A 27,665-nucleotide genomic window follows, 5' to 3' on the forward strand; every position below is an offset into this window, starting at 1 on the left:
TTCTTGCAGCTACACTACTGCATCCACCCCCACTACTGACTTGGTCACCTAGGCAGTGGAAGCTATCAATTACTTCTAGTTTTTTCCCCTGGCATGTGATAGAATCTGTTTTCTGTACATCTTCGGCGTTTATTGCCCCTGTGCATCTGCACACACAAACTATCTTGCTAGTTCACCTTCCTTTGATGTTGCTTCACCTCTTATGCGTTCTTAACTTACACTAGGTACATCTTATGGAGTTTCTATGTATGCCTTTTCTACAGATCAAGCAGGGCCATTAACCTGAAGTGGGGTTGTGATTTGTCCACCTTCCTACTTACTAAGACTTTGGTTTTTGCAAGATTGACTGTAAGGCCCTTCTTTTCTAGACCTTGCTTCCACACCTAAAACTTCTCCTCTAGTTCTGGTAGGGACTCAGCTATTAGAGCAAGGCCATTAGTGCATAGAGGAGCTCCCAGGGACAGCCAGTTGAATTCCTCTGTTATTGCCTTGAGGACTATGACGAATAAGAGGGGGTTGAGGACTGATCCTTGGTGAACCCCTACTTCTACCCAGAATTCTTCACTCTACTCGTTGCCAATCCTCACCTTACTGACAGTATCTCTGTACATGACTTGAACAGCTCTCACCAACCACTCATCTATCCCTAGTTTCTGCATTGGCCACTAGATAAGAGATTGGGAGACCCTGTCAAAGGCTTTCTCCATGTCAACGAAAGCCCAACAGTAATATCCGTAAGAACACTAGTGAAAAACTGCACCAGCCCTTGCCTTCCGATCATTGATGATGTCAAGAAGCGAGACTTCTGTGTGTAGTTAAATTACTGGTCTTTCATGTAAAAGAAAATCCTCTCTATCTTTTGGAGAGGTACGTTCCATTTGCTGGTTTTGGTTTCACAAGACACAGAACATCTCGCTGTGCTTGAGGAGACCTGTTGAGTCATGTGCATGTACATGAACATCGAAACAAATATCAATGGAAATAGTAGTTGTGATACCTGTGCTGGTGGCACATAAAAAGCACCAGCCGAACGTGGCCGATGCCAGCGCCGTCTTGGCTGGCTTCCATGCCGGTGGCACGTTAAAAGCACCAACCGATCATGGCCGATGCCAGACCCACCTGGCACCTGTGCAGGTGGCACGTAAAAAGCACCCACTACACTCGCGGAGTGGTTGGCGTTAGGAAGGGCATCCAGCTGTAGAAACACTGCCAGATCAGACTGGAGCCTGGTGCAGCCTTCTGACATCCCAGACCCCAGTCAAACCGTCCAACCCGTGCTAGCGCGGAAAACGGACGTTAAACGATGATGATGATAATGAGGAGGAGGATTTCAGATTTGATCTGTTCCAACAGATTGATTAGTTATTGCATTTTCATAACTATTTTTACTCTCTGCTCATTGTGTAGTAGTGTTGTCGATAGAGGTGCATTTGTATTGATTGAGGTGTGTGGTGTGCCTTTTCTACAAACTTTTGTGTAATTCCTGTTTTGAAATTTCATGACATTTAGTCATTCAAATTAACCCTTCACTCACTTTCTACTCTTCTTTAATAGGAAAACGGTCACAGTCTCATTGTAAATGATATCTGCTGGCATCCAGAAAGAAATGTTTTATACACATGTTCCAGTGATCAGTACATTGCGGAGTGGGATCTATCACTTGGTAAAGTAAATCAGTAAGTAAACACATTTCCATGCTTTGCTGCTCGTACACTGCACCTCACCGTTACCACTAATTTCCAGACAAGCCAACAACAGTGCCTCTACTGAGCCACTCCACTTGATTTATAATAAAAGCAGCCAAGTGTTACTCAAATGAAATTTCATTGTCTTAAGAAAAAAAAAAACATATTAGATGATGTGGTGCAAGATAGATATAGCCATATTTGAAAATGTCAGGCTGATCATTGCCGGAATATTTTCTCTCCTAGGGCTGCATTCTATAAATATGTTCTGTATGATTCTCTCTTTCTCTCTTTTACTTGTTTCAGTCATTTGACTGCGGCCATACTGGAGCACCGCCTTTAGCCAAGCAAATCAACTCCAGGACTTATTCTTTGGAAGCCTAGTACTTATTCTATTGGGCTCTTTTACCGAACCTCTAAGTTATGGGGACATAAACACACCAGCATCGGTTGTCAAGCGATGTTGGGGGGGACAAACACACACACACACATATATACGATTGGCTTCTTTCAGTTTCCGTCTACCAAATCCACTCACAATGCTTTGGTTGGCCCGAGACTATAGTAGAAGACACTTGCCCAAGGTGCCATGCAGTGGGACTGAACCTGAAACCATGTGGTTGGTAAGCAAGATACATACCACATAGCCACTCCTGTGCCTATACTTCTACATAATTTTCCACATCATTTATGGCTTAACTGCTATATGTTGGATCTGAGAGGCCATGCACAAGTTCTTTTTGACACAACAATTGGTAACCATTTTTCTATTCATCACAAAATGGTGTTTGGATACAGAATGAATAATGATTACTATTTAGATCAACTGTTTATAAATGAAACAGATAGAGGTGATTTAGCAGACTTGAAAGTAGACAGTCAGTTGCGGATCTGTGGAATAAGCTGCTGGACGAGTTAGTGAAGATGCCGACAACCGCTCAGTTCAAAGTCTCCCTTGACCACAAATGGCCTGAACTCTTTGCATGAACACCACTCTGTACATAACTCCATGGCCTTGCTTTTTGCTTTTTGAGCCAAAAAATTAAATTAACTTAACTTAAAACATTTTTTTACTAAGTTTCAACAGTTTACAAACATTTGCATTTTGCTTATTATTCTTGGTTACTTGTATTTCAGTAAATGGAAAGCTAGCAACAATATATTACAGAGCATATGTCTACCATCAAAGAACACATTAATATCAGCCGGGAACCTTATTAAATTATGGGATCTCGATAAATATGAAGTAATAAAGGTAAGAACTGAATATTTCTCAATGCAGAACCTACACAATACTGTGATCTTTTAGTAAACTGCCCAGTTTCTACAAATAATGATGATTTCAAACTGGTACAAGGGCAAAGGATTTAAACAATGATAGCCTCGTGGTCAAGATGTTAGACTTATACTCATAGGGTTGGGTTTCAATGTCTAGACCAGGTGGCACATTAGCTCATTCCACTGAGCTGAAAAATAGGTGCCAGCAACAGCTGGAGTTCACTCTGTGATGGACTTGCTTCCCATCCGGTGGTTGTACTTTGGGTCACCCGATACACCATGAAACAAGGACAAACTTTGGCATAAGTCGTTTAACTCCTGACTGACCTAAGACTTGATTAGTGCTTAATTAATCAACCTTGGCAGGCTGAAAGGATACATTGGGGTTGAATTCAACATGAAGAAACATAACTAAGTACCATTCTGTCATTTCTTCTAATCTACTACCCTATCTGAATTCACAAAACTATGGAATGTGTAGTTGGAAGAGTGAGGATTTCAGAAATTGGTCAGGTTTTAAATATGGGTATTTGTTAGAAAATTGATGACTAGGAGAACTTTTTAATGCACTCTTACTGGTTTCAATATAATTTACAATTTCTTTTTTAATAAATAAATATTTTTTATTTTTCTTTCTTAAATTATTAATACAAATTTTCAATTTTGTGTTTATAATAAATTCATAGTCTGTAGAAAAAAAACATAAATGGGCTGATTTGCTTCGTTTTTTGTTTTTTTTAAGAACTATTTTTATTAATTTACATGTATATGTAGGAAAAGAACAATGTTAATACTTCAAAATGTAGACTTGTTTTAATTATGAAATTAGTGGATTATGAGAAATGTGTAAAATAGTTTAGAGTTAATACTGACATTTTTCCTTCAGAAATTCAATGGTCATGCTACTGAAGTATTACAATTATTGCCTGTTGTTACGGATCCTAAGCAACATGAATCTTCATATTTTCTTTCTGCTGCAGTTAACGATCGCCTTATTAGCGCTTGGTAAGTCTTTCTCTTCCCATATCCTTTGTTGTTTTCATTTGTGAACGTACTAGTTTGTTATTCCATGCCTTTTGGTTTCTGGACCACTAAATTAAGTGGTGTGGAGGTGCAATAGCCCAGTGGTTCCAATCTTCCATGAAAACGTGTCTGACCACAGGGAAAAACTACTTTGCTTGGAAACAGGTGAGGGTTGATCACAGGAAAAGCACCCAGCTGTAGAAATATCCACGTCAACAAATTCCATCCAACACATGCAAGCATGGAAAAGTGGACATGAGAAAGACCTTGATGGTTTTATGTGTAAAAAGATTCGAGCGAGATTGTTGCCAGTACCGCCTGACTGGCCCTTGTGTCGGTGGCACGTAAAGGCACTCACTACACTCTTGGAGTGGTTGGTGTTAGGAAGGGCATCCAGCTGTAGAAACTTTGCCAGATCAGATTGGAGCCTGGTGCAGCCATCTGGTTCGCCAGCCCTCAGTCAAAATGGTCCAACCCATGCTAGCATGAAAAGCGGACGTTAAACAATGATGATGATATATATATATATATATATATATAGGTTATGGGTTCAGTCCTATTGTGTGGACGCTGTTGGCTGGTGTTGTCTCTGATGGTTGTGGAATGATCAATACTGCGTAAGTAAAATTAGTTGATGGAAACTGGATGAAGCCCATTGTATGTATGAGTGTGTGGATCATACTCCCCCTCATCCTTATCCATATCACCATCAATGTTAAATAATAGATGTATATCTCTACTTTTTCTTATAATGGATATTCTAGCTCTAATACTTCTGTATCATAAACACCTAGGCTCATCACTGGTTTATAATGAGGACATATGTCCAATATTTCATTTTATCATGAAATTACAAGACAAGTTAGACATTAACAAATCTAAACTCAGATCTTTTTCTCTTTGGCATCTACAGATCAAATTCCTTTCTGCAAGTTTCATTTATTTACCATTCTCTTCCCAAACAGGGCTATTAACTCAAACAAAGATGAGAAAAATGCCATAGCTTCATTTTCTCTTCCTGATGAACCGAAAACATTGGCTTTATCAAATTTAAAAGACCAGGTAAGCTTATTTGCTCTGAAATTATCCTGTCTTTGTTAACAGGTATTTTTGTTTTGTTTTTCTGTTTTTTCTTTTCTATGCCAGTGTGTGTGTGTTGTCAATCATTGATTCATTCGTATTTTGTTTGTTTTGGCAATTAGTCCTCCATTTTGCTTTCACTCAAAACTGCTGATTTTCTCCACAAAATCAGAATAACTGCAGCCTGTATGAGAATCGAGTTCCATAAGGTGAGGAGGCTGCTGCAGCAAGTATTGCTGGCCAGTCTCCCTGGTAACACTTTTGCAATAATGGCCACAAGGCGCAGCTAAACATGCCAGTTGTTCTGGAGTGTACAACTGTAACCCTCCCCACTATCTTCTGCTACTTAATTCCTCCCTTTTTTTTTTCTCCTTGAATAGGAGACCAAGTCAGTAGCGGGGGGAGGGTGTGCTGAAAGTGTAGCTGCTAGAATAAGAAGAGCTTGGGCAAAGTTCAGTGGGAGTAAAAGGTAGACTATATGACGCATGTGTACAAACAGCCATGCTACATGGCAGTGAAACATGGGCTATGACTGCTGAGGACATGCGTAAGCTCGCAAGGAATGAAGCCAGTATGATCCGATGGATGTGTAATGTCAGTGTGCATACTCGACAGAGTGTAAGTACCTTGAGAGAAAAGTTGGACCTAAGAAGCATCAGATGTGGTGTGCAAGAGAGATGACTGCGCTGGTATGGTCATGTGGCGAGAATGGATGAGGATAGCTGTGTGAAAAAGTGTCACACCCTAGCGGTTGAGGGAAACTGTGAAAGAGGAAGACCTGGGGTGAAGTGGTAAAGCACAACCTTCAAACTTTAGGCCTCACCAAGGAAATGACTAGTGATTGAAACTTTTGGAAATATGCTGTGCTTGAGAAGACCCGGCAAGCCAAATGAGACCATAACCTCGTGGCCTATGCCAGGGACATAACCAGCCCACTTATGCATACCTTTTCCTTCTTTGGACACTAAACTCTGCTTGCAAAGACCTGTTGAGGCAAGTGAAATCAAATGAAATTCGATGACTGGCATCTGTGCTAGCAGGGTGCAAAGAGCACCATATGAGTGTGATCGTTGACAGAACAGCCAACCGGCTTCCATGCCAGTGGCACATAAAAGGTACCATTCGAGTGTGATCGTTACCAGCGTCGCCTTACTGGCACTTGAGCCCTGTGCTGGTGGCATGTGTAAAAGATTCGAGCAAGATTTATTTAGTATCAGCATCTGTTATGGATATTTTTACTCAAAGTGATTCACATTAGTCTTTGGTAAATTGATGTCGGTGTCAAGCTGGATTTTTTTGCAAAATGGTCAAGTTGTTAAGATATTGGGCTACAAAGACAAACTTGATGAGCTCAAATCCTGCATCTGGTGTACAACAGATAAAAATATGATTTATTCTATTATTTTTGGCACAGTTACAACATAATAAGTTGAGAAATACTGGTCTTGTGTTCCTGCTCTGCATGTTGCACTTTGATTTTTCCAACCTTTACTCAGTCCACCAGATTCAACGGCAGAAAACTCAGCTTATTAGTGATGCCATCATTGGTAACTTTCCTAGCTATATCAGCACTATAATGGGTTGTATGTTAACCTTTTCACAACAATATTTTTAAGAAAATACCTTATCTCTTTTTTCATTTACTTTTTAAAACAATAATGGGTTTGGAGAAACATTTCTCATTGAATTACATATTAACCCTTTCGTTACCAAAATGGCTGAAGCCGGCTTTGGCTCTGAGTATGAATGTCTTGTTTTCATAAGTTCTGAATTAAAATCTTCCACCAAACCTTAGTCACAATTTATGTTCCTAACACTAGCTTAATGACAACTAAGTTATTTTACTAAATTCTTTGTTATATTTCAAGTAATTGAAAGAAACACAGAACATCTCAAAATAAATACTGCAACGAAAGGATTAAGGCTGTTGTTGGGTACTTGACTTTAACAACAGGTTCTTACACGTAATAGTGGGATGCTGTAGTTTTATAACAAAGAATCTGAGATAGATTCATATAAAGATTATCACCAATAAGGGTCAACACTGGCAGACAATAATATACCTTTTACCCTCATTTATGTCTTTTGTTTTACAGTATTTTTTTCCTTCTTTCTTGTTTCCATGTGAGACAAAATCATTTCTCTAAAAATCATTCCTGCTTCAAATAATACTATGTTGTTTTCCATTTCTTTCTGCAGGCTATTTGTTTGTCTGTGGTCACTAAAAGTGGACAGTTGTTAATATTTGAACATGTCTTAAATGGGTAAGTCTTATTATTTGATATATTGTTTGTTCCTTCTCGATCCACGCCTTGCTCATAGGGCCACTTTCCCGGTTTCCTTGGCGTATAGATTCCCCACCTGAACGGGACGCCGGTCTGTCGCAGGTGAGCTGCAAGATGCAGGAGGAAAGAGTTAGAGAAAGTTGTGGCGAAAGAGTCAGCAGAAGTTCGCCATTACCTTCTGCCGGAGCCACATAGAGCTTAGGTGTTTTTGCTCATAAACACACATATCGTCCAGTCTGAGATTCAAACCTACGATCCCTCGACCACGAGTCCGCTGCTCTAACCACTAGGCCATGTGCCTCCACATTTGATATATGACAGTAAGTAAATAACATAACAAAGATAGAGAGAGGAAACTATGTGACGTTAGGTTTTACTGTATCTAGTTTGCTACTTCACAGTACTAATTTCAAAATACTATTGTATAAATCTTTACTGCATTTTTTTTAAAACTCCTACATAGAAAAATTCAATGTCTATATTTCATTTGACCCTTTTGCAGCCATATTTGTAATCAGAATGCATTGCCTGCATCCTCTTCCTGCTCTGCATCATCATGTCCATTTCTTATGCATCAATTTGACAGGTCTTCTGTCTTGAGGTTTTGCCTCCTGAGATCAGCTTTCGCTACATTTTCCATGGGTTTGTTGGTCTTCTTGGAGGCGCAATGGCCCAGTGGTTAGGGCAGCGGACTTGCGGTCAGAGGATCGCGGTTTCGATTCCCAGACCGGGCGTTGTGTGTGTTTATTGAGCGAAAACACCTAAAAGCTCCACGAGGCTCCAGCAGGGGATGGTGGTTATCCCTGCTGTACTCTTTCACCACTCTAAAGGCGGTGCTCCAGCATGGCCGCAGTCAAATGACTGAAACAAGTACAAAAAAAAAAAAAAAAGACTCCTTCCATTTCAATTGCCTGATACTTCTTTACCCAAATGTCATCCATTACGAACATCACATGTCTGTACCTTTAGCTCACACCTACCTTCATATCCTTAATTGCCGTTTCCATTGCATAATTCTTGTGAACCCACCCACCCACTTACCATTTCCAGTCCCCAGTCCACTTCTCTATATATACCTCCCTGTATCTTGGGTGTACAACTTCCATCTCCTTCCGTCCCATCTTCATCTTTCTCTTCTCTCTATCCCCATCTGAGGGAACTATATTTCTCTTCTAATGCAAGACACTTTTTCTGTCCTTCAGTACTACCCCCCCCCACCAGTTGAGGAGTTTTGTCCTGCAAGTTACTCTGTGACCCTCATTGCTGCTAGTGCCACATAAAAACCATCCAGTACATAATGTAAAGTGGTTGGCATTAGAAAGGAAATCCAGACGTAGGAACCAGGCCAAAATAGACAGCAGAGCTATGTGTGGTCTTCTGAATTGCCAGTTCCTGTTAAACCATCCTACCCATGCTGACATGAAAAAACAGACATTATATGACAATGATGATGATGATAATTATTTCTTTATTGCCCACAGGGGGCTAAACATAGAGGGGGACAAACATGGACAGACAAAGGGATTAAGTCAATTAGATCGACCCCCAGTGCGTAACTGGTGCTTAATTTATCGACCCCAAAAGGATGAAAGGCAAAGTCGACCTCGGCGGAATTTGAACTCAGAATGTAACGGCAGACGAAATACCGCTAAGCATTTTGTCCAGCGTGCTAACGATTCTGCCAGTTCACCGCCTGATGATGATAATGATGATCTTAGACCCCCCCCCTTCTCATTTTCAGGGAGATTAAGTGCACTGCTGTCATTATATACACTTCTCACCAACAATGTCCTCGCCAATGACCACACTGCTTTGTGGTCTACATTTCACACTCTAGTTCTTGTGTCACAAAACAATAAACCCCATACTTTCAGGTTCTCTCCTAACTGCATATACATGGCATCGAGTTTCTCTTTACATTACCTGATATTGTTTCCCAACTTTCTTCCATTCTTTTCAAGCCTATCTCTTCACCATCCAGTAGAACCTAGCTTTATGGGATATGGAAGCACTCCGTCGGTTACGACGACGAGGGTTCCGGTTGATCCGAATCAACGGAACAGCCTGCTCGTGAAATTAACGTGTAAGTGGCTGAGCACTCCACAGACACGTGTACCCTTAACGCAGTTCTCGGGGATATTCAGCGTGACACAGAGAGTGACAAGGCCGGCCCTTTGAAATACAGGTACAACAGAAACAGGAAGTAAGAGTGAGAGAAAGTCGTGGTGAAAGAGTACAGCAGGGGTCACCACCACCCCCTGCCGGAGCCTCGTGGAGCTTTAGGTGTTTTCGCTCAATAAACACTCACAACGCCCGGTCTGGGTATCGAAACCGCGATCCTACGACCGCGAGTCCGCTGCCCTAACTACTGGGCCATTGCGCCTCCCTGGCTTTATAATTCTACCCACTCAGCCATTCTACCATCATGTTATCTTCTATCTTGCTGGAACCTTTCTCCATCCATGAATTTGGTCTGTGGCTCAAATGAATCCCCAGTTGTCTTCTGCATTTAACGTTTCTACCTCCACTTCCTTACTGATGTCCATGGTGCATAGTATTTCTTTGAACCTTGAAAACAGTCAAGAATTTGGATTGTTAATTAGTAAACATTTAATATGTTTACATTATTTACATTCGACGGATAGTTGTCCTCATCTTGTTTGTGGTTAACACAATGTTTCGGCTGATATACTCTCCAGCCTTCTTTGGGTGTCTTGGGGGAAATTTCGAACTTGTGTTCTCATTCCTAAGGTATTTTTCGATGTTGTTATTATTATTATTATTATTATTATATTATTATTATTATTATTGTTATTGTTCAGGTCACTCTTAACCACTACACCATATGCCCAGAGGCATATGGTGTAGTGGTTAAGAGCGCGAGCTACTAACCCCAAGATTCCGAGTTCGATTCCAAGCAGTGACCTGAACAATATCAATAACAATAATAATAATAATAGCATCAAAAAATACCTTAGGAATGAGAACCCAAGTTCGAAATTTCCCCAAGACATCTGAAGAAGGCTGGAAGGTATATCAGCCGAAACGTTGTGTTAACAACAAACAAGATGAGGACAAATATCTGTCGAATGTAAATAATGTACATAATTCCTCATCTCTTAAATATAGAACTGTATTTAATATTTTTATTTATTCATTTTCCTAACAAACAATCTTATGTAAAGCTCTGATTGAAATTTCATCGACTAAAATACTTTAATGAAAATACAAAGTTTGGTAACATGAGACCAGGAGCAGTTCTCTGGTAACTTAGTATCAAAAGGATTATCCCTTTAGTATTTGCATTATTCTATCAAAAGTAATGCTTATTTATTCACATTGTTTTAAATTAATCCTGCATTATCTTGTGACTTTGAGATTTTGATGAAGTAACTATTCATTTTTTTTTAGAAGGACATTGTAGAGTTGGTGTGAGAGGCCAGGTCTGGCCAATTTGAACATAAAACAGGGGAGAATATTTTGGCCGGTTTAAATGCTAAAGGGTTAAAGCTGTTGAGACAGTTAATAAAGTGTTATGAACTCACCTGATTAAAATATTTCCTTATTTCTTGCAGAAAGATGAAAAAACCAATTCGTCCAAAAGTAACAATCAAGGTGGTCAAGAGTTCTTCAGGAAAAACTCTTCCAATTTTAGTCTCTTATCCCACACAAGACAAGGATGGTACCATTCTGCTTGCACATAGTAGTTTTATTAAGCCTGTTTTTGAACGAGTGGCAAGTATTAACATTTACTCTATATATATATATATATATATATATATATTTTTTTTTTCCATTTTACAATCTAAATCTCACTGTTTCTTCTTGTTTATTGTTTTTTGTTTTTGTCATTCGGTTTCTATACTTTATTTCTGTTATTTTCATCACTTTTTGGCGAGCTGGCAGGAACGTTAGCACACCGGGCGAAATGCTTAGCGGTATTTCGTTTGTCGTTATGTTCTGATTTCAAATTCCACTGAGGTCGACTTTGCCTTTCATCCTTTCGGGGTCGATAAATAAATACCAGTTACGCACTGGGGTTGATGTAATCGACTTAATCCCTTTGTCCTTGTTTATCCCCTCTGTGTTTAACCCCTTGTGGGTAGTAAAGAAATAGGTATTTCGTCTGCCGTTACGTTCTGAGTTCAAATTCCACTGAGGTCGACTTTGCCTTTCATCCTTTCGGGGTTGATAAATAAAGTACCAGTTTCGCACTGGGGTTGATGTAATTGACTTAATCCCTTTGTCTGTCTTTGTTTGTCCCCTCTATGTTTAGCCCCTTGTAGGCAATAAAGAAATATATTTTCATCACTTTACATTCTATCTCCACTCCATCTCTTCTTTTTGTGTGTGTATGTGCAATATGACCTGTCTTGCTTCATCATAAAACTTGGCAATAAGAAGCACATCCAGCCATATCTATGCCTTGTTGCCAGTCTTAGTTTCTCACTGTTCATCCCATGGATTTCTCCCACAGTCGATTGCTACAATTGATGATCGTGGAACATTGAATTTAGAATTGTCTCACATGGCTGCTGCTTGCGTTATATTGTAATAGAACATTGTCATCTTCAGTTGGTATAATCACCAGCTTCTTGTCATCTCATCATATTCTTTTCTACTCTAGGCACAAGGCCTGAAATTTTGGGGGAGGGGGCAGTTGATTAGATCAACCCCAGTACACAACTGGTACTTAATTTATCGACCCCACCATCGTCATCTCTTAACATCCGTTTTCCATGCTAGCACGGGTTGGACGGTTCGACCAGGGTCTGGGAAGCCAGGAGGCTGCACCAGGCCCCAGTCTGATCTGGCAGTGTTTCTACAGCTGGATGCCCTTCTTAACGCCAACCACTCCATGAGGGTAGTGGGTGCTTTTTACGTGCCAGGGGAGCTGGCAGAACCGTTAGCATGCCGGCCGGAATGCTTAGCAGTATTTCGTCTGTCGCTACGTTCTGAGTTCAAATTCCACCGAGGTCGACTTTGCCTTTCATCCTTTCGGGGTCGATTAAATACGTACCAGTTACGCACTGGGGTTGATGTAATCGACTTAATCCTTGTGTCTGTCCTTGTTTGACCCCTCTGTGTTTAGCCCCTTATTGGCAGTAAAGAAATAAGAATGTATATATTCTACATACACTCACAAATTTTACAGCTGAATTGTATGTATTCTGTTTGTATCCTGATATTGTATATGTTTTAAACATTAATTTTTTTTTTCTTTTTTCATTCAATTCAGGCTTCTAAAAATATGACAGGAGAAATAACTGTAGAACATAAACCTTCTTTACCAAGTCAATTCAGTGGCTCAAATGCTCAGAAAGTAAGTAACACCACAATTTCCTTTCCTCTGGGTTTTGGAGAATCTTAGAGTTTCATTATAACTCTGTTGGTTGTTGACCTTATTAGTTTGATGGTTTTTACAATTACTTATATTTCATTTGACCATGTAGAGACTGCTTCTGTCTGGTCAAAGCTGATATTATGAATGCTGCTCAGTACAATGAACCAGACCTGTTCTAGGTTCTTAATTCTGGTATCCTGTATGAGTCAGAATAGTAAATGAAATGAGTCTCCATCAACAGCAAGAATCCAGTTGTTCAATTAGCAATCATCATCATCATCGTTTAACGTCTGCTTTCCATGCTAGCATGGGTTGGACGGTCTGACCGGGAATCTGGGAAGCCAGAAGGCTGCACCAGGCTCGTCTTGATCTGGCAGAATTTCTACAGCTGGATGCCCTTCCTGACGCCAACCACTCCGAGAGTGTAGTGGGTGCTTTTACGTGCCACCGGCACGGGGGCCAGTCAGGCGGTACTGCCAACAACCTCACTCGAATCTTTTTACACACGCCAATGGCACAGGTGCCAGTAAGGCGTCGCTGGTAATGATCCTGCTCGAATGGTGCTTCTTGCATACCACCAGTACGGAAGCCAGTTAGCCGCTCTGGCAACGATCACGCTCAGATGGTGCTCTTAGCACCCTACTAGCATGGGGCACAAGTGCCAGTTACTTAGAAGGGTAGGCTGGCTGTGGAATCTTGCATGCATTAATTTCAATCCTTCTCATTAATAACTGCATTGTTTCCTTCCAGGGTAAACTGACATTTGACTGTTCACAGAAGACTTCAGATGTAACTAGTAGTGACTTCTCTTGAAAATGGACAAAATCTGGCATCATGGTGTTATCAAGTACCAGCAGAAAAAGAGTTTAATCGACCAGGACATCCATGACATAGATGCTACATTAGGGGATGATGCTCCAGCTTTATCAACAGTGCTAAAGTGGGAAGTTGAATTTAGGAGGGGAAAGGAGAAGTTTTGAAACGGACCCAACGTTTGGACATCCAGCAACTGTCACCAGCAAGGAAAACATTGATGATGTTTACCACATAGTGATGAATTACAGGCAGTTGACTATAAATCAAATAGCTAATGCTATTAGCATATCCTATGAGAGTGCTGAGAATATTCTGCACAATGAACTTAGCATGTTGAACTTTTCTGTTCAGTGGGTGCCATGTTTTCTGACACCAGATCTAATGTGTATCAAGCTGGTCACATTACAGGAAAATTTGACATTGTTCAAGGCTTATCCAGTTAATTTCCTTGAATGTTTTCCAACCCAGGATAAATGTTAGGTTCGTTACTTTGAGCCAGGGACAAGGCAACAATCCATGCAGTTGAAACACCCTCCTACCTTGCTCCAAAGAAGGCCATAGTCATTTCATCTGCAGGGAAGGTGATGGCCTCAGTTGTTTGGGCCTGGCTTAAAATGTACCCAATTATTTTGTTATAAATCTATATTTATACATAATAATGTGGTTATTAATAACATCATTTTACTACCATGTGATTTCAAGCTCATCAATAGCAGTGGAATTACAATTTCACTTCCCCTGCTGGACACTTTTTCATCTGCTACTCATGCAGCTGTGCTTTTTGACACAATAAAGTGGTTAACACTGTATTGTGGCTTTCTGTTAATAATATCCACATTAAGTAAGACATGCAGATTGCTGTTTGATACCAATACTGTTTCTATCACTATTAACAAATCATCATCATTATGTCGACTTTCCATGCTGGCATGGGTTGGACAGTTTGACTGAAGACTAGCAAGCCAGGAGGCTGCACCCAGCAGCAATCTGATCTAGTAAGGTTTCTACAGCTGGAGACCCTTCCTAATACCAATGGGTGGTTTTTATTATATATAATTGTGTTCTGAGTTCAAATCCTTTCATAACCTACATGGCTTGTAGGCTTAAATTGTTGTCTGGTACCATGTTTACCTTTAGCAGAGTTGACTCTGTGGCAAACATTGAGATAGTCTCTAGTTTGAAAACACCCTCCATTTTCCTTGCTACTACTTGGAGATGCCATAAAGAAAGAATCATCAGCCTCTTGACTAAAAGATTAAAAAGAAAATATCTCTAGATCATCATCATTTAATGTCCATTTTCCATACTGGCATCGGACGGTTTGGCTAGGGCTGGCAGGCTGAAAGAGCTGCATCAGGTTTTGGCTTTGTTTCTACAGTTCAACACCCTTCCTATCCTGAACCACTTTACAGAGAGTACAGGGTGCTTTTTACATGACACCAGCACCAACAGATTCACAAAGTAACTTGCAAGATGAAAAACCTCTTCAGCTAGGAGGGGAGCATTAATCAAGGTGGTTTAGGATATCAATTCTACTGTGATGGGCAGGTCTATATTCTGTGACTGCAAAGACCTGGCAAATGATGTGAGTTCATGGCTGTTTCCTGCACCAGTTTCGCATAGCCCCAGCCCATGCAAAGTACCTTGGATTGCAGAACGACCTGCTGTGCTTGAGGAGACCTATTGAGTCAAGTACATCAACATCAAAATAAATATCAAATGGCAATTGTAGTTGCGATACCTGTACTAGTGGCACATAAAAAGCACCATCCAAACGTGGCCAATGCCAGCGCTGCCTTGACTGGCTTCTGTGCCAGTGGTACGTAAAATGCACCAACCGATCATGGCCGCTGCCAGCCTCCTCTGGCACCTGTGCTGGTGACACGTAAAAAGCACCCACTACACTCACGGAGTGGTTGGCATTAGGAAAGGCATCCAGCTGTAGAAACACTGCCAGATCAGACTGGAGCCTGGTGCAGCCTCCTGGCTTCCCAGACCCCGGTCGAACCATCCAATCCGTGCCAGCACGGAAAGCAGACGTTAAACGATGATGATGATATATTTATCAATATTTTGTTTAGTTTCATTTTCTCCAAACATTATAATTGTTTTTTGACATAATTATTTAGAACCTTTTGACCGAAGATGGAATACTTCTTCTGTTGGAACAGTGAATCTTGAAGCATACAAATCTGTAAACAATAACACATAAATATTGGGCTTCGAAAAAACCTCTGACTTTTTCAATCCAAAGGGTTTCTGAACCCAATATTTTCACACTATTGTTTGTAGCTTTGTATTCTTTGAGAATCCAAAAAGGAATTATATTTTTTGATTGTGTAGAAATAGATCTTCACTCTCAGAGTGGTTGGCATTAGGAAGGGTATCCAGCTGTAGAAACTCTGCCAGATCAGATTGGAGTCTGGTGCAGCCATCTGGTTCGCCAGACCTCAGTCAAATCGTCCAACCCATGCTAGCATGGAAAGCGGACGTTAAACGATGATGATGGTGATTGTATAGAAATGTAAATTACATTCCAAATGCTAGCTTAATATTGACAAAGTTACTTTATTGAATTTTTCATTATTTTTGAAATTAATTAAAATTGTGGAAGAATATTTCAACAGAAATATGGCAACAAATAGGTTAAGTATTTTTACCAGTGACTAAAGCTCTGAATCAATAGTCAGCTTATACGAACATATGCTGCCTCTTTTCATATCTTCTTTTACAAAGACATACAGAAGTTCATCAAAATTTTCCTGCTCAAACTCTTCACATGCTTCTGTGTATTTTTGCAGGTGATCCTTGGAGAAGTGTCAAAAGATACAACTATTTTAACTCCTAGTCATATGGTATCAAGTGGGCCAAAAGTAGAAAACAACACACATTTCTTAAGTAAAAAGAAACGAATATCAGAGGTATGGCTAGACTTTGATTTCTATCTGCTGTTTTATGCATTCTCATTCACATTGCTCTTTATTTTATACATTCTTGCAGCCATCATTACTATAATCATCCTTTTTTTATTGTATACACCATTTTATACATACTGATAGCTTTATTTTATATATTCCTTGTACACGTTGCTATATTTTTTTATACAATTTTGTACACATTGGTAAGTTTATTATATATCCTTTTATATATTGTGATGTATATTTGCCATTTAAATATGGCTAACCTCTAAGGGTGGATAGCATCCACCCTTAGGGGTTAGCCATACTTAAATGGCAAATATATGTCACGATGTGTTGCAGCTACTGTTTATAACTCGCTCTGAGATTTATTATTGCTTTTATATATTATTATATATATATATTATAATATATATATAATTATAAGATATATATATATATATATTATTATATATATATAATTATAAGATATATATATATTATTATATATATATATATATATATATATATATTATATATCCTACTATCTTTATTTTATAGATTTTTGTTACCTTTAGTTTATTTTGTATGTCCTCTACATTCTATTACGACTTTGTGTTTGAAAATTGTCTGTGTGTCTTTTCTTTCAGCTTTCCTTACAAGATCGTCTAAAGGCCATCAACTATGACCAGTCAGTAGAAGTACCAACGACAAATCAACCCCCTCTCGCAGATTCTATGGCTGTTCTATTAACCCAAGGCCTTACTAGTGAAGATAGATCAATTTTAGATGTAAGCTAGATTTTATTTAATTCCATCTTAACTGTTTTAAAATGTGGCTGTCATAAGAGTTGACTATTGTTGTGAATGTTAGGCGTAGGAGTGGTAAGTGGCTTGCTTACGAACCACATGGTTCCGGGTTCAGTCCCACTGCGTGGCACCTTGGGCAAGTGTCTTCTACTACAGCCTCGAGCCGACCAAAGCCTTGTGAGACAGAAGCTGAAAGAAGCCTGTCGTGTGTGTCTGTGTTTGTGCCCCCAACATCGCTTGACAACCAATGCTGCTGTGTTTACGTAACTTAGTGGTTCGGCAAAAGGGACTGATAGAATAAGTACTAGACTTACAAGGAATAAGTCCTGGGGTCGATTTGTTCACAAGAGTGTGAAGTGGGAGTATAAAAGATGGTTAACCATGGGGGGGGTAGAGGTGAGTGTAGTGGATGATGAACAAAGGTGGAAGTGCGGTTGACTGGAAATACCAGTATGGAGAGGGATAAGGTGAGGGCTATGGAAGTTGCTCAGGAAGGATTGGAATTTAGTGAGATGATGTATAAGGTGTAAAATATTGATTTTTTTTTTTTTTTTTTATTACTATATATATATATATATATTGAGCTTGCGAAGACCTGTTGAGGCAAGTGAAATCGAAATCGATCAAAAATCAATGGAAATTGTAGTTATGATACCAGTGCCGGTGGCACGTAAAAGAACCATCGGAACGTGGACGTTGCCAGCGCCGCCTTGACTGGCTTCCATGCCAGTGGCACGTAAAAAGCACCAACCGATCGTGGCCGTTGCCAGCCTCACCTGGTACCTGTGCCAGTGGCACGTAAAAAGCACCCACTGCACTCACAGAGTGGTTGGCGTTAGGAAGGGCATCCAGCTGTAGAAACACTGCCAGATCAGACTGGGCCTGGTGCAGCCTCCTGGCTTCCCAGACCCCAGTCAAACCGTCCAACCCATGCTAGCATATATATATTTATTTATTTGCTCGTAGTACAATGTTTTGTCGTGTTTATGTGTGCATTACTATGAAATAATTTTCTGCATTTATCAATGTTTAATCGGGTTTCCAATCAAATGTCCTTCAGTAAACAATAAATAAAGGAACTCAAGTGGATATATATTGTCTCATTGTTAAATTAGACCATTTTGGGTTGAATTAATTGGTTTCACTGTTATTTAATGATTGATCTGAAATCTCAAACATATCCCTCTCAAATCAGTGATAAAGGTAACTTGGAAGCTACGTGATAAAGTGTCTTTGTTAAATTTGTGCCTGATTGATTTTGTATGATTGATTTGTTTCCTTTCTCTTTTTTCACAGAATGTTCTTCGTAAAGAACACAGTGAAGCTATTATACAGAATACAGTAAGAAAATTAAATATACAAGCTGTTATTCCTTTAATGAATGAACTTTCTCGGCGAATGAGTAAACCACATTTAGTGTAAGTTGGCTCTTTTAAATTCTTTTGAATTATATCCCTTTTTGCTACCCTACCCCCTGTACCAGTTTCAATAGCAGAGTAAGATGTCTCCTAGTGTGGACTGGATGTTTTTTACATGGCACCAGAACTCTTCAATAAATACACATAATTTTCTTTGATTTCATTTTCACTATGGCTGTGTGGTAATGAAGTTTGCTTTGTAACCATGTGGTTTCAGGTTCAGTCCCATTGCGTTTGACTCTAGGCTAATTGTCTTCTGCTATAGCCTTGAACCAACCAGTGCCTTGTTAGTGAGATTGTATATTCATGACAGCATTTTCCCCACATGTTGATGAATGTATGAGCTGAGTGAAGTTTTGACTACCATTTCTTGGAATTGGATGAAAGCATTTAGGATGCTTCTCTGGATTATATGTCTGTCAGTTTGGCTCTTGTGTAAAATAAATTAGATTGATGCAATCTTTACATTGCCACCAGATTTATAAATTCTCAGCAGGAGAATATTGTGGATTATGTTGGACCTACTCCATACCTGCAACTGGATTTGAAGGAGTGAAAGGCAAAAGTTGACCTGAGCTGTCTTTAACCTATCAATGAATGCCATGAGCAAATATAAACACTGACTACCATTCCTATCAACTTAGCTTAATACATGCTGGCGTATTCAGTTGTCTTGAAATTGTTGTTTGTATATGAAGCTAGAATCAAATTCTGAACCAATCATAGCCGTTTGCCAGCCTCCTCTGGCCCCTGTGCCAGTGGCACTTATAGAACACCATTTGAGCGTGGCTGTTGCCAGTACCGCCTGACTGGCCCTTGTGCCGGTGGGACATAAAAGCACCCATTTCACTCATGGAGTGGTTGGTGTTAGGAAGGGCATCCAGCTGTAGAAACACTGCCAGATCAGACTGGAAGCTGGTGCAGCCTCCTGGCTTCCCAGACCCCGGTCGAACTGTCCAACCCATGCCAATATGGAAAACGGACATTAAATGATGATGATGAAATATAGAAATGTTTGATTCACTGAACTCTTAAATAACCATTTTAAGTCAGTTTTTTTTTTATAGGTATGGTTTGGTAAAATATTTTTTGTTTTGTTTTTTCTTCAGATTGCCAATATATGTCCAATGGGTTAAAGTTATATTATCCATCCACACATCATATCTAATGTCAGTAAGTATAGCACAGCCTATTGTCATAAACCATTCTCTTTTACTTGTTTCAGTCATTTGACTGCGGCCATGCTGGAGCACCACCTTTAGTCGAGCAAATCGACCCCGGGACTTATTCTTTGTAAGCCTAGTATTTATTCTATCGGTCTCTTTTGCCGAACCGCTAAGTGACGGGGACGTAAACACATCATCGGTTGTCAAGCAATACTAGGGGGACAAACACTGACACACAAACACACATACATATATATATATATATATACATACGACAGGCTTCTTTCAGTTTCCGTCTACCAAATCCACTCACAAGGCATTGGTCGCTCCGGGGCTATAGCAGAAGACACTTGCCCAAGATGCCACGCAGTGGGACTGAACCCGGAACCATGTGGTTGGTAAACAAGCTACTTACCACACAGCCATTCCTGCACCTTGTCTTGAAATTGTTGTTTGTATATGAAGCTAGAACCAAATTCTGAACCAATCATAGCCGTTTGCCAGCCTCCTCTGGCCCCTGTGCCAGTGGCACGTAAAAGGCACCCACTACACTCATGGAGTGGTTGGCGTTAGGAAGGGCATCCAGCTGTAGAAACACTGCCAGATCAGATCATTCGTGAATTTTAACTTTGCTATTTCTCAATGTAGTGAACAGTCATTATTAAACCATGAGGGCGCCAAGCTGGCAGAATTGCTGGCACACCAGGTGAAATGCTACGTTTTGAATTCAAATTCCGCCGAGGTCAACTTGACCTTTCATCCTTTCTGGGTCAGTAAATTGAGGACCAGTGAAACACCAGGGTCAGTGTAATCAACTAGTCCCCTCCCTGAAAATTCAGGTCTTATGCCTATAGCGAAAAGGATTATTATCAAACTATGAGATAGGAGATCTATTTTTATCTGAGTACACTCAACTAGGTAGGCCACCCTTTATCTCACTCAGTGGTTCTCAGTCAGGGGCCTTTTGACCCTTGTTGGGTATCAGATAAGATTTTGCCATTAAAATTTATAAGCAATAAATTGGCTACACTTCTGCAATACACAAAATATAAAAAAAAAAATTTTTTATACAATTCCTTATAATATTATAAAAATATACGATTTTTGAGGGTGCACTGGAGTAAAATAGAAATCTATGGTGTTCACAGGTAAAAAAAAAAAGAAATGGTTGTGAACCACTAATCTGACTCCTGCGTTCTTTTACAATGGGGGAAGATTTGACCTGGTCTTCAGTTTTTCAGTCATCCAACATTTAATTAACTTAGAAACCTTAAATAATTCTTAACCCTTTCGTTACCAATCCGGCAGAAACCAGCTCTGGCTCTGAGTACAAATGTCTTGTTTCCATAAGTTCTCAGTCACAATTTATGTTCCTAACACTAGCTGAAAGATAACTAAGTTATTTTACTAAATTCTTTGTTATATTTAAAGTAATTGGAAGAAACACAGAGTGTCTCTAATTAAGTACAGTAACGAAAGGGTTAATCTTTGTTTGCCTCACAATTCCTCGAGCTTATAAGGGATTGTGCCAATGTTATTTCGCATGTATTGTACATTGCTACTCTTTCCAAACACTTTAACCCCTTTTTTTTTTACCATTTTTTGTCGAACTCCATTGACTTCTCTTTTGACTAATTTTTAAGATAATCAGGAATTTAGTAAAATAATTTTGCCATTATTAAGCTAGTTTTTAGAACATAAATCAGCATAACATTTTGATTCACTTTAAAACCAGAACATGTATTGTAGAAGCAAGGGCAGTCTCTGGCAGTTTGGTAGTAAAAGAGCTAAACTCTTGTGGCTTATTTCACCCCCAGCCACACACCATTGCATATCTTTAAATTCAAGCTACAGAATAAGCTCTGTCTGCCTCCATGTCCCAGGTGATTTTGATACATTTACTAACAAACTCCTCTCGTTGATTAAAACTTCCCAATACTTCAGTTTTCTGTATAATTTTTGGCAGTAAATGCTCTAGAAATGATCTCTTCCTTATTTTCATTTTCGTTGTTTATTTAGCTTTTTTATTTTTGTTGTATTTCATTAGTTTCCAGATTTAATAGACAGTTTAAGTTCATTGCATCGTTTACTGGATACCAGAGTGGCCATGTTTTCAAAGCTAACTCGATTACAGGGCAAGTTAGGATTATTATTATCTCAGGTGAGTTGGTTTATTGAATTCTCTTTATTTACCACACATTTCTCTTGCTTAGCATTGTTTTTGTGAAACTGCTGTCTTTAATGGAACTGCAGCCGTGGGTGAAGCTAAAACCACAACTGCAGCGGTCAAGCACTTCAGGGAAACTCGTCCAAGCCATGCCAACATGCAAAAAAAGCTTGACATAAAAGCAGCAATGATGTGATTGTTGTTATTGTTGCTGTTTCCAATAAATTTGTCCTTTGTTTCTTCTGAATTCATAAATTAAGTACCAGGCACACAAAGGAGTAATTCAGCATCATCATCAGTGGACTCACGGTTGGAGGATCGCAGTTTCAATTCCCAGACTGGGTGTTGTATGTGTTTATTGAGCGAAAACACCTAAAGCTCCACGAGGCTCTGGAAGGGGGTGGTGGTGACCCCAGTTGTACTCTTTCGCCCCAAATTTCACTCATTCTTCCTGTTTCTTATCCCCGATTTCCTACACAACCGCTGAGCCTGGATGCGCATTCATCCATCCATTGATGGTCTCGGTGTCGGGGGTTGACCTGCTTTCTCTTCTGCGGGTCTTACAAATAGCAAAGGACCTCGTTTCGGACTTCTCCCATCTTGCGAGCTCTGGGACGAAGACCGTTCCTTCAACAGCAACAGCATCATCATCAGTTCTAATGTCCATTTACTGCCCTCATTGAGATGTTCTGAATCCTCCAGAATTTTCTCTCTTTTTAATTATGTTAATCTGTTCTTGCAGCTCACGTCTCGGCATCAAGATGAACAGGGAGACACTCAACAGGAACAGCATCCGCTCCTCGTTTACCAAGATGGTTGGTTTATTTATTCTTAAAAATTGTTTTTTAAATTTAAATTTTATTTATTTTTTTTTTTTTACCTGTTTTCCTGTTTGCATCACTAAGCTTATGTATACAGCTGTGTGTATGTATGTGTAAATATACACGTATATATATATATATATATATAGGCTGAAATGTTAGCGCACCGGGCGAAATGCCTAGCGGTATTTCGTCTGCCGCTACGTTTTGAGTTCAAATTCCGCCACGGTCGACTTTGCTTTTCATCCTTTCAGGTCCAATAAATTAAGTACCAGTTACGCACTGGGGTCGGTGTAACCGACTTAAGCCCTTTGTCTGTCCTTGTTTGTCCCCACTGTGTTTAGCCCCTTGTGGGCAATAAAGAAATATATATATATATATATATCGTCATCATTTAATGTCTGTTATGCATGCTGCCATGGGTTGTGCCAGGGTCCAGTCTGATTTGGCATGGTTTTCTATGGCCAGATGCCCTTCCTGACACCAACCACTCCAAGAGTGTAATGGGTGCCATTTATGTGACACCAGTGTCTTCCACAACTGTGATTTTGCTCGGCTTGGTGGGTCTTCTTCTCAAACATGACATAATGCCAAAGGTCTCAGTCATTGCCTCTGTGAGGCCCAACACTCAAAAGGAACTCCGCTACTTTCCCTCTGTGAGGCCCAACATATGTATGGTGCTGGTGACACGTAAAAACCATGCCATAACTGACCTTGCTTGTGCTGGTGCCATTAAAAAAAGCACTCAGTCTACTCTGTGTGGGGTGGTTGGTGTTAGGAAGGGCATCCAGCTGTAAAAACCATGCCAAAAGACACACACACGCACACTAGCCTGATATAGGCTTCTACCTGGCCTGCTCCTGTCAAACTGTCCAACCCATGCCAGCATAGAAGGTAGACGTTAAATGATGGTGGTGTGTGGCTTGGTGGTTAGGGTCTTCAGTGTATTTTAAGCTTCATTACTGGACCATGAACGTTCTGAGTTCAAATCCCGCCAAGGTCGACTTTGCCTTACATCCTTTCGGGGTCAATTAAATAAGTACCAGTTACGCACTGGGGTTGATCTAATCGACTTAATCCCTTTGTCTGTCCTTGTTTGTCCCCCCTATGTTTAGACCCTTGTGGGCAATAAAAAAAAAATGCAATGAACATAATAATAAAGCTAATTCCGTTTCTTCAACAGCTTCATCCGATGAAGAAATGTATTTTAGGAAGAACTTAGATGACGCAATGCCCTGTGAATCTGGATCAGAGGTAATCATTTTCAGTGCTTATTAACAATTTTTAGGCTTGCTTTCTGGAATGGGAAATTCATCATCATCATCGTTTAACGTCCGCTTTCCATGCTAGCATGGGTTGGACGGTTCAACTGGGGTCTGGCAAGCCCGAAGGCTGCACCAGGCCAGTCTTATCTGGCAGTGTTTCTACAGCTGGATGCCCTTCCTAACGCCAACCACTCCGAGAGTGTAGTGGGTGATTTTATGTGCCACCGACACAGGTGCCAGACGAGGCTGGCAGACGGCCACGCTCGGATGGTGTTTTCTTATGTGTCACCGACACAGGTGCCAGACGAGGCTGGTGAACGGCCACGCTCGGATGGTGTTTGTTACGTGCCCTCAGCACGGAGGCCAGTCGATGCGGTACTGGCTACGGTCACGTTCGGATGGTTTTCTTATAACGCCAACCACTCCGAGAGTGTAGTGGGTGATTTTATGTGCCACCGACACAGGTGCCAGACGAGGCTGTCTCATGCAAATAGTTTCTATAAGACTAGTAAGGTGACCTTTCTTATGTTTAAGCATACCATAGCAATCATATTTTGATTTGTCTTTGTGGATGGTAAGCCTAACACATCACACAGTCTAACGTTACCAGGTCCTTGGGTGCAATAATCCGGACCAGTCTCTGCATATCCCCCACATGTCCTTCCCCTGTAAACTAGAGGGTATTGGTGGCACTGGGTGTGGTTGACACTGTCCTCAAAACAAGATTTTCTCTTCTCTTTACTCCACAAAAAACAATACTACAAACAGTAACATGGAATCAGAAACAAATCATCATCATCATCATTTAACGTCTGCTTTCCATGCTAGCATGGGTTGGACGGTTCAGCTGGGGTCTGGGAAGCCAGAAGGCTGCATCAGGCCCAGTCTGATCTGGCAGTGTTTCTACGGCTGGATGCCCTTCCTACCGCCAACCACTCCGTGAATGTAGTGGGTGCTTTTTACGTGCCACCTGCACAGGTGCCAGACGGGGCTGGCAAACGGCCACGGACGGGTGGTGCTTTTTACGTGCCACCGTCAGGGGGCCAGGCGGGGCTGGCAACAGCCACGATCGGATGGTGCTTTTTATGTGCCACCGGCATGGAGGCCAGTCGGGGCGGCGCTGGCAACGGCCACCGGCACCTTGACAATTCTGACCTTATATGCAAACATTTTGGTCCAGTCCGGACCTTTCTATACACAATTGTAGCCATCCATCCAATTCTTCTATCTCTCATCTTCTATATTTAACCCTTCTCTGCTGCCCTTATTACACACTCTGTATTCCAACTTCCCTCTGAATTATGGTGCTTCTGCTTATTTGGAATCCACTCTTCCCACTCCCTTGAATGTCCCCAACAAAGACTTCCTGTTACTCTTGTCTCAATGTCTCTCTGCCCTGTTCTTCTGAGTTCATTACTACTTCCTTAACTCTTCCACTTGCCATTAGCTCTCATATTATCTAACACTGAAAGCAGGCACCGCACATCTTATTACAAAACACACATTTTCCACTTCTTGACTACTAACCAACTAACTGGTCAGGCTCCAACTATTCAACTATCCAATGCTACTGCGTAGCCAGTTATGTGTCATATCAGTTGAGATATACATAACAGCGAGCTGGCAGAATCGTTGGCACGCTGGGCGAAATGCGTAGCCATATTTCGTCTGCCGTTACGTTCTCAGTTCAAATTCCGCCGAGGTCGACTTTGCCATTCATCCTTTCAGGGTCGATAAATAAAGTACCAGTGTTGCACTGGGGTCGATGTAATCGATTTAATCCCTTTCTCTGTCCTTGTTTGTCCCCTCTGTGTTTAGCCCCTTGTGGGTAGTAAAGAAATATATATATAACTTATGAGATTTTTAAAAAATATATATCTAAAAAATGAAGGAAATGTTGAGCATTGTTGCTGATCACTTTAACCCCCTACCCCCCCCCCCTTTTTTTTTTAACTAATAATTTTTATATCAAAGAATTTAGTAAAATAATTTTGTCAAATTACCATGAAATTAGGATGTTTAACCCTTTTGTTACCAACCCGGCTGAAACCGGCCCTGGCTCTGAATACAAATGTCTTGTTTTCAAAAAGTCCTGAATTAAAATCTTCCACCAAACCTTTGTCACAATTTATGTTCCTAACTCTAGCTTAATGATAACAAAATTATTTTACTAAATTCTTTGTCATATTTAACCCTTTAGTGTTTGCATTATTCTGCCAAAATTAATGCTTTTTTATCCACATTGTTTTGAACTAATCATGCATTATCTTGTAACTATGAGATTTTGATGAAGTAGCTATTAATTTTTAAAACGATATTGTAAGGTTGGTGTGAGAGACCAGATCTGGCCAGAGAATTGACAGAAAGCCTCAACCTATCAAAACCCATCGTTCATGAGCACCTGGTAAAGCTTGAGTACACAAATCACTACGATGTTTGAGTGAGAACCTTTTGGATCGCATTTCCATCTGTGATTCGCTTTATAAACGGAATGAAAACAGGCAGAATACTTTTGGCCAGTTTGAATGCTAAAGGGTTAAAGTAATTGAAAGAATCACAGAGCTTCTGAGAATAAATATAGTAATGAAAGGGTTAAGCTGCTTTAAAACAAGGCTATTTGTATCATCGAACCAGGAGGAGTGTCAGGTGTGTTGGTACTACAAAGATTAAAGTTGAGGGAAATAATATTTGTTGCTAATTCTGTTTCTTTTTATTGCAGTACGATTGGAACACAAGTGACGAAGAAGACAGAGATGACAGTGAGAGTGCAAAACCTAATGAAACCGATGAGAAAGATGAAAGTGACTGATGGCTGTTTTGAATGAAAATATTTTGATACATATTTTCTCTAACATTTTGCTTAGAGTAGCGAACTTATAATTCAGTTTTGATGAATTAATGGTTACATTATACTCAAGTGGCAATTGTTAGTTTATAATCATTTGGAAGGTGTGTATCACTGATAAATATCAAATAAACTGAAATAAACATTATTATTATTATTATATTGTTGATGTTTCTTTTCAATTAACATTTTCTGCAGAAAGTGCAAAACCTTTCTATTTTTAAAGATACTAGAATATAACTTGAGGGAAGTTTAGCTGCTTTTTCTAGCAGATTGATAGTTTAGAGCAGGCATCTATTAGAGTAATTAGACCGTGGCCATGGTAGGGCAATGCCTTGAAGGGTTTAGTCAGACAAATTAACTCCCTTACTTAGTTTTTTGGGGGTTTTTTTAAGCCTGGTATTTATGTTATCAGTCTCTCTTGTCAAACCACTACGTTACGAGGACATAAACTAACACCAGTCGTGAAGCAGTGATGGGGGACAGGTGCAAGATACACACACACATACATAGTGGTTTGCTTTCTATTGCTAGATGCTCTCCAATGACTTCATAATATACCAGGAACATTTTACGCAACAAGCTCTATGTCTTAGGTGATAGTAAATACATGATTATATTGTTATTGCTGATGATAATGCTTAGTATTTCTCTCCAGTGTCAGGAAATACCATGATTTGGAGGAAATAGGGACAAAAAGAAGATTAAAATGCTGAAATCAGCATAGCAAGAGCTCTAGTCTACTCACTGATCTGATGCCCTTGAG

General features: G+C 40.1%; 1 protein-coding gene across 2 annotated transcripts in view; it reads left to right on the forward strand.

Moving 5' to 3' along the window:
* LOC115217193 (WD repeat-containing protein 43) overlaps positions 1-27,059 on the forward strand; it is a 37,329-nt gene extending 10,270 nt beyond the window's left edge. Inside the window, exons 3-17 of one of the 2 annotated variants that reach the window (XM_029786828.2) lie at positions 1,555-1,676; positions 2,823-2,940; positions 3,850-3,968; positions 4,952-5,048; positions 7,266-7,330; positions 10,927-11,086; positions 12,591-12,674; positions 16,313-16,432; positions 17,059-17,199; positions 18,514-18,635; positions 19,745-19,808; positions 21,849-21,962; positions 22,711-22,783; positions 23,973-24,043; positions 26,774-27,059. In XM_029786828.2, coding sequence (XP_029642688.1) covers positions 1,555-1,676; positions 2,823-2,940; positions 3,850-3,968; positions 4,952-5,048; positions 7,266-7,330; positions 10,927-11,086; positions 12,591-12,674; positions 16,313-16,432; positions 17,059-17,199; positions 18,514-18,635; positions 19,745-19,808; positions 21,849-21,962; positions 22,711-22,783; positions 23,973-24,043; positions 26,774-26,863 — 1,560 coding nt within the window. In that variant the 3' untranslated portion in view covers positions 26,864-27,059. Of the gene's footprint in view, positions 1-1,554; positions 1,677-2,822; positions 2,941-3,849; positions 3,969-4,951; positions 5,049-7,265; positions 7,331-10,926; positions 11,087-12,590; positions 12,675-16,312; positions 16,433-17,058; positions 17,200-18,513; positions 18,636-19,744; positions 19,839-20,412; positions 20,437-21,848; positions 21,963-22,710; positions 22,784-23,972; positions 24,044-26,773 lie in introns of those variants that run through there. The other variant, XM_036507091.1, reaches the window with a different exon arrangement.
* Positions 27,060-27,665: the final 606 nt, after the last annotated feature.

Source organism: Octopus sinensis, linkage group LG11 (assembly GCF_006345805.1).
Source record: "Octopus sinensis linkage group LG11, ASM634580v1, whole genome shotgun sequence".
Lineage (NCBI taxonomy): Eukaryota > Metazoa > Mollusca > Cephalopoda > Octopoda > Octopodidae > Octopus > Octopus sinensis.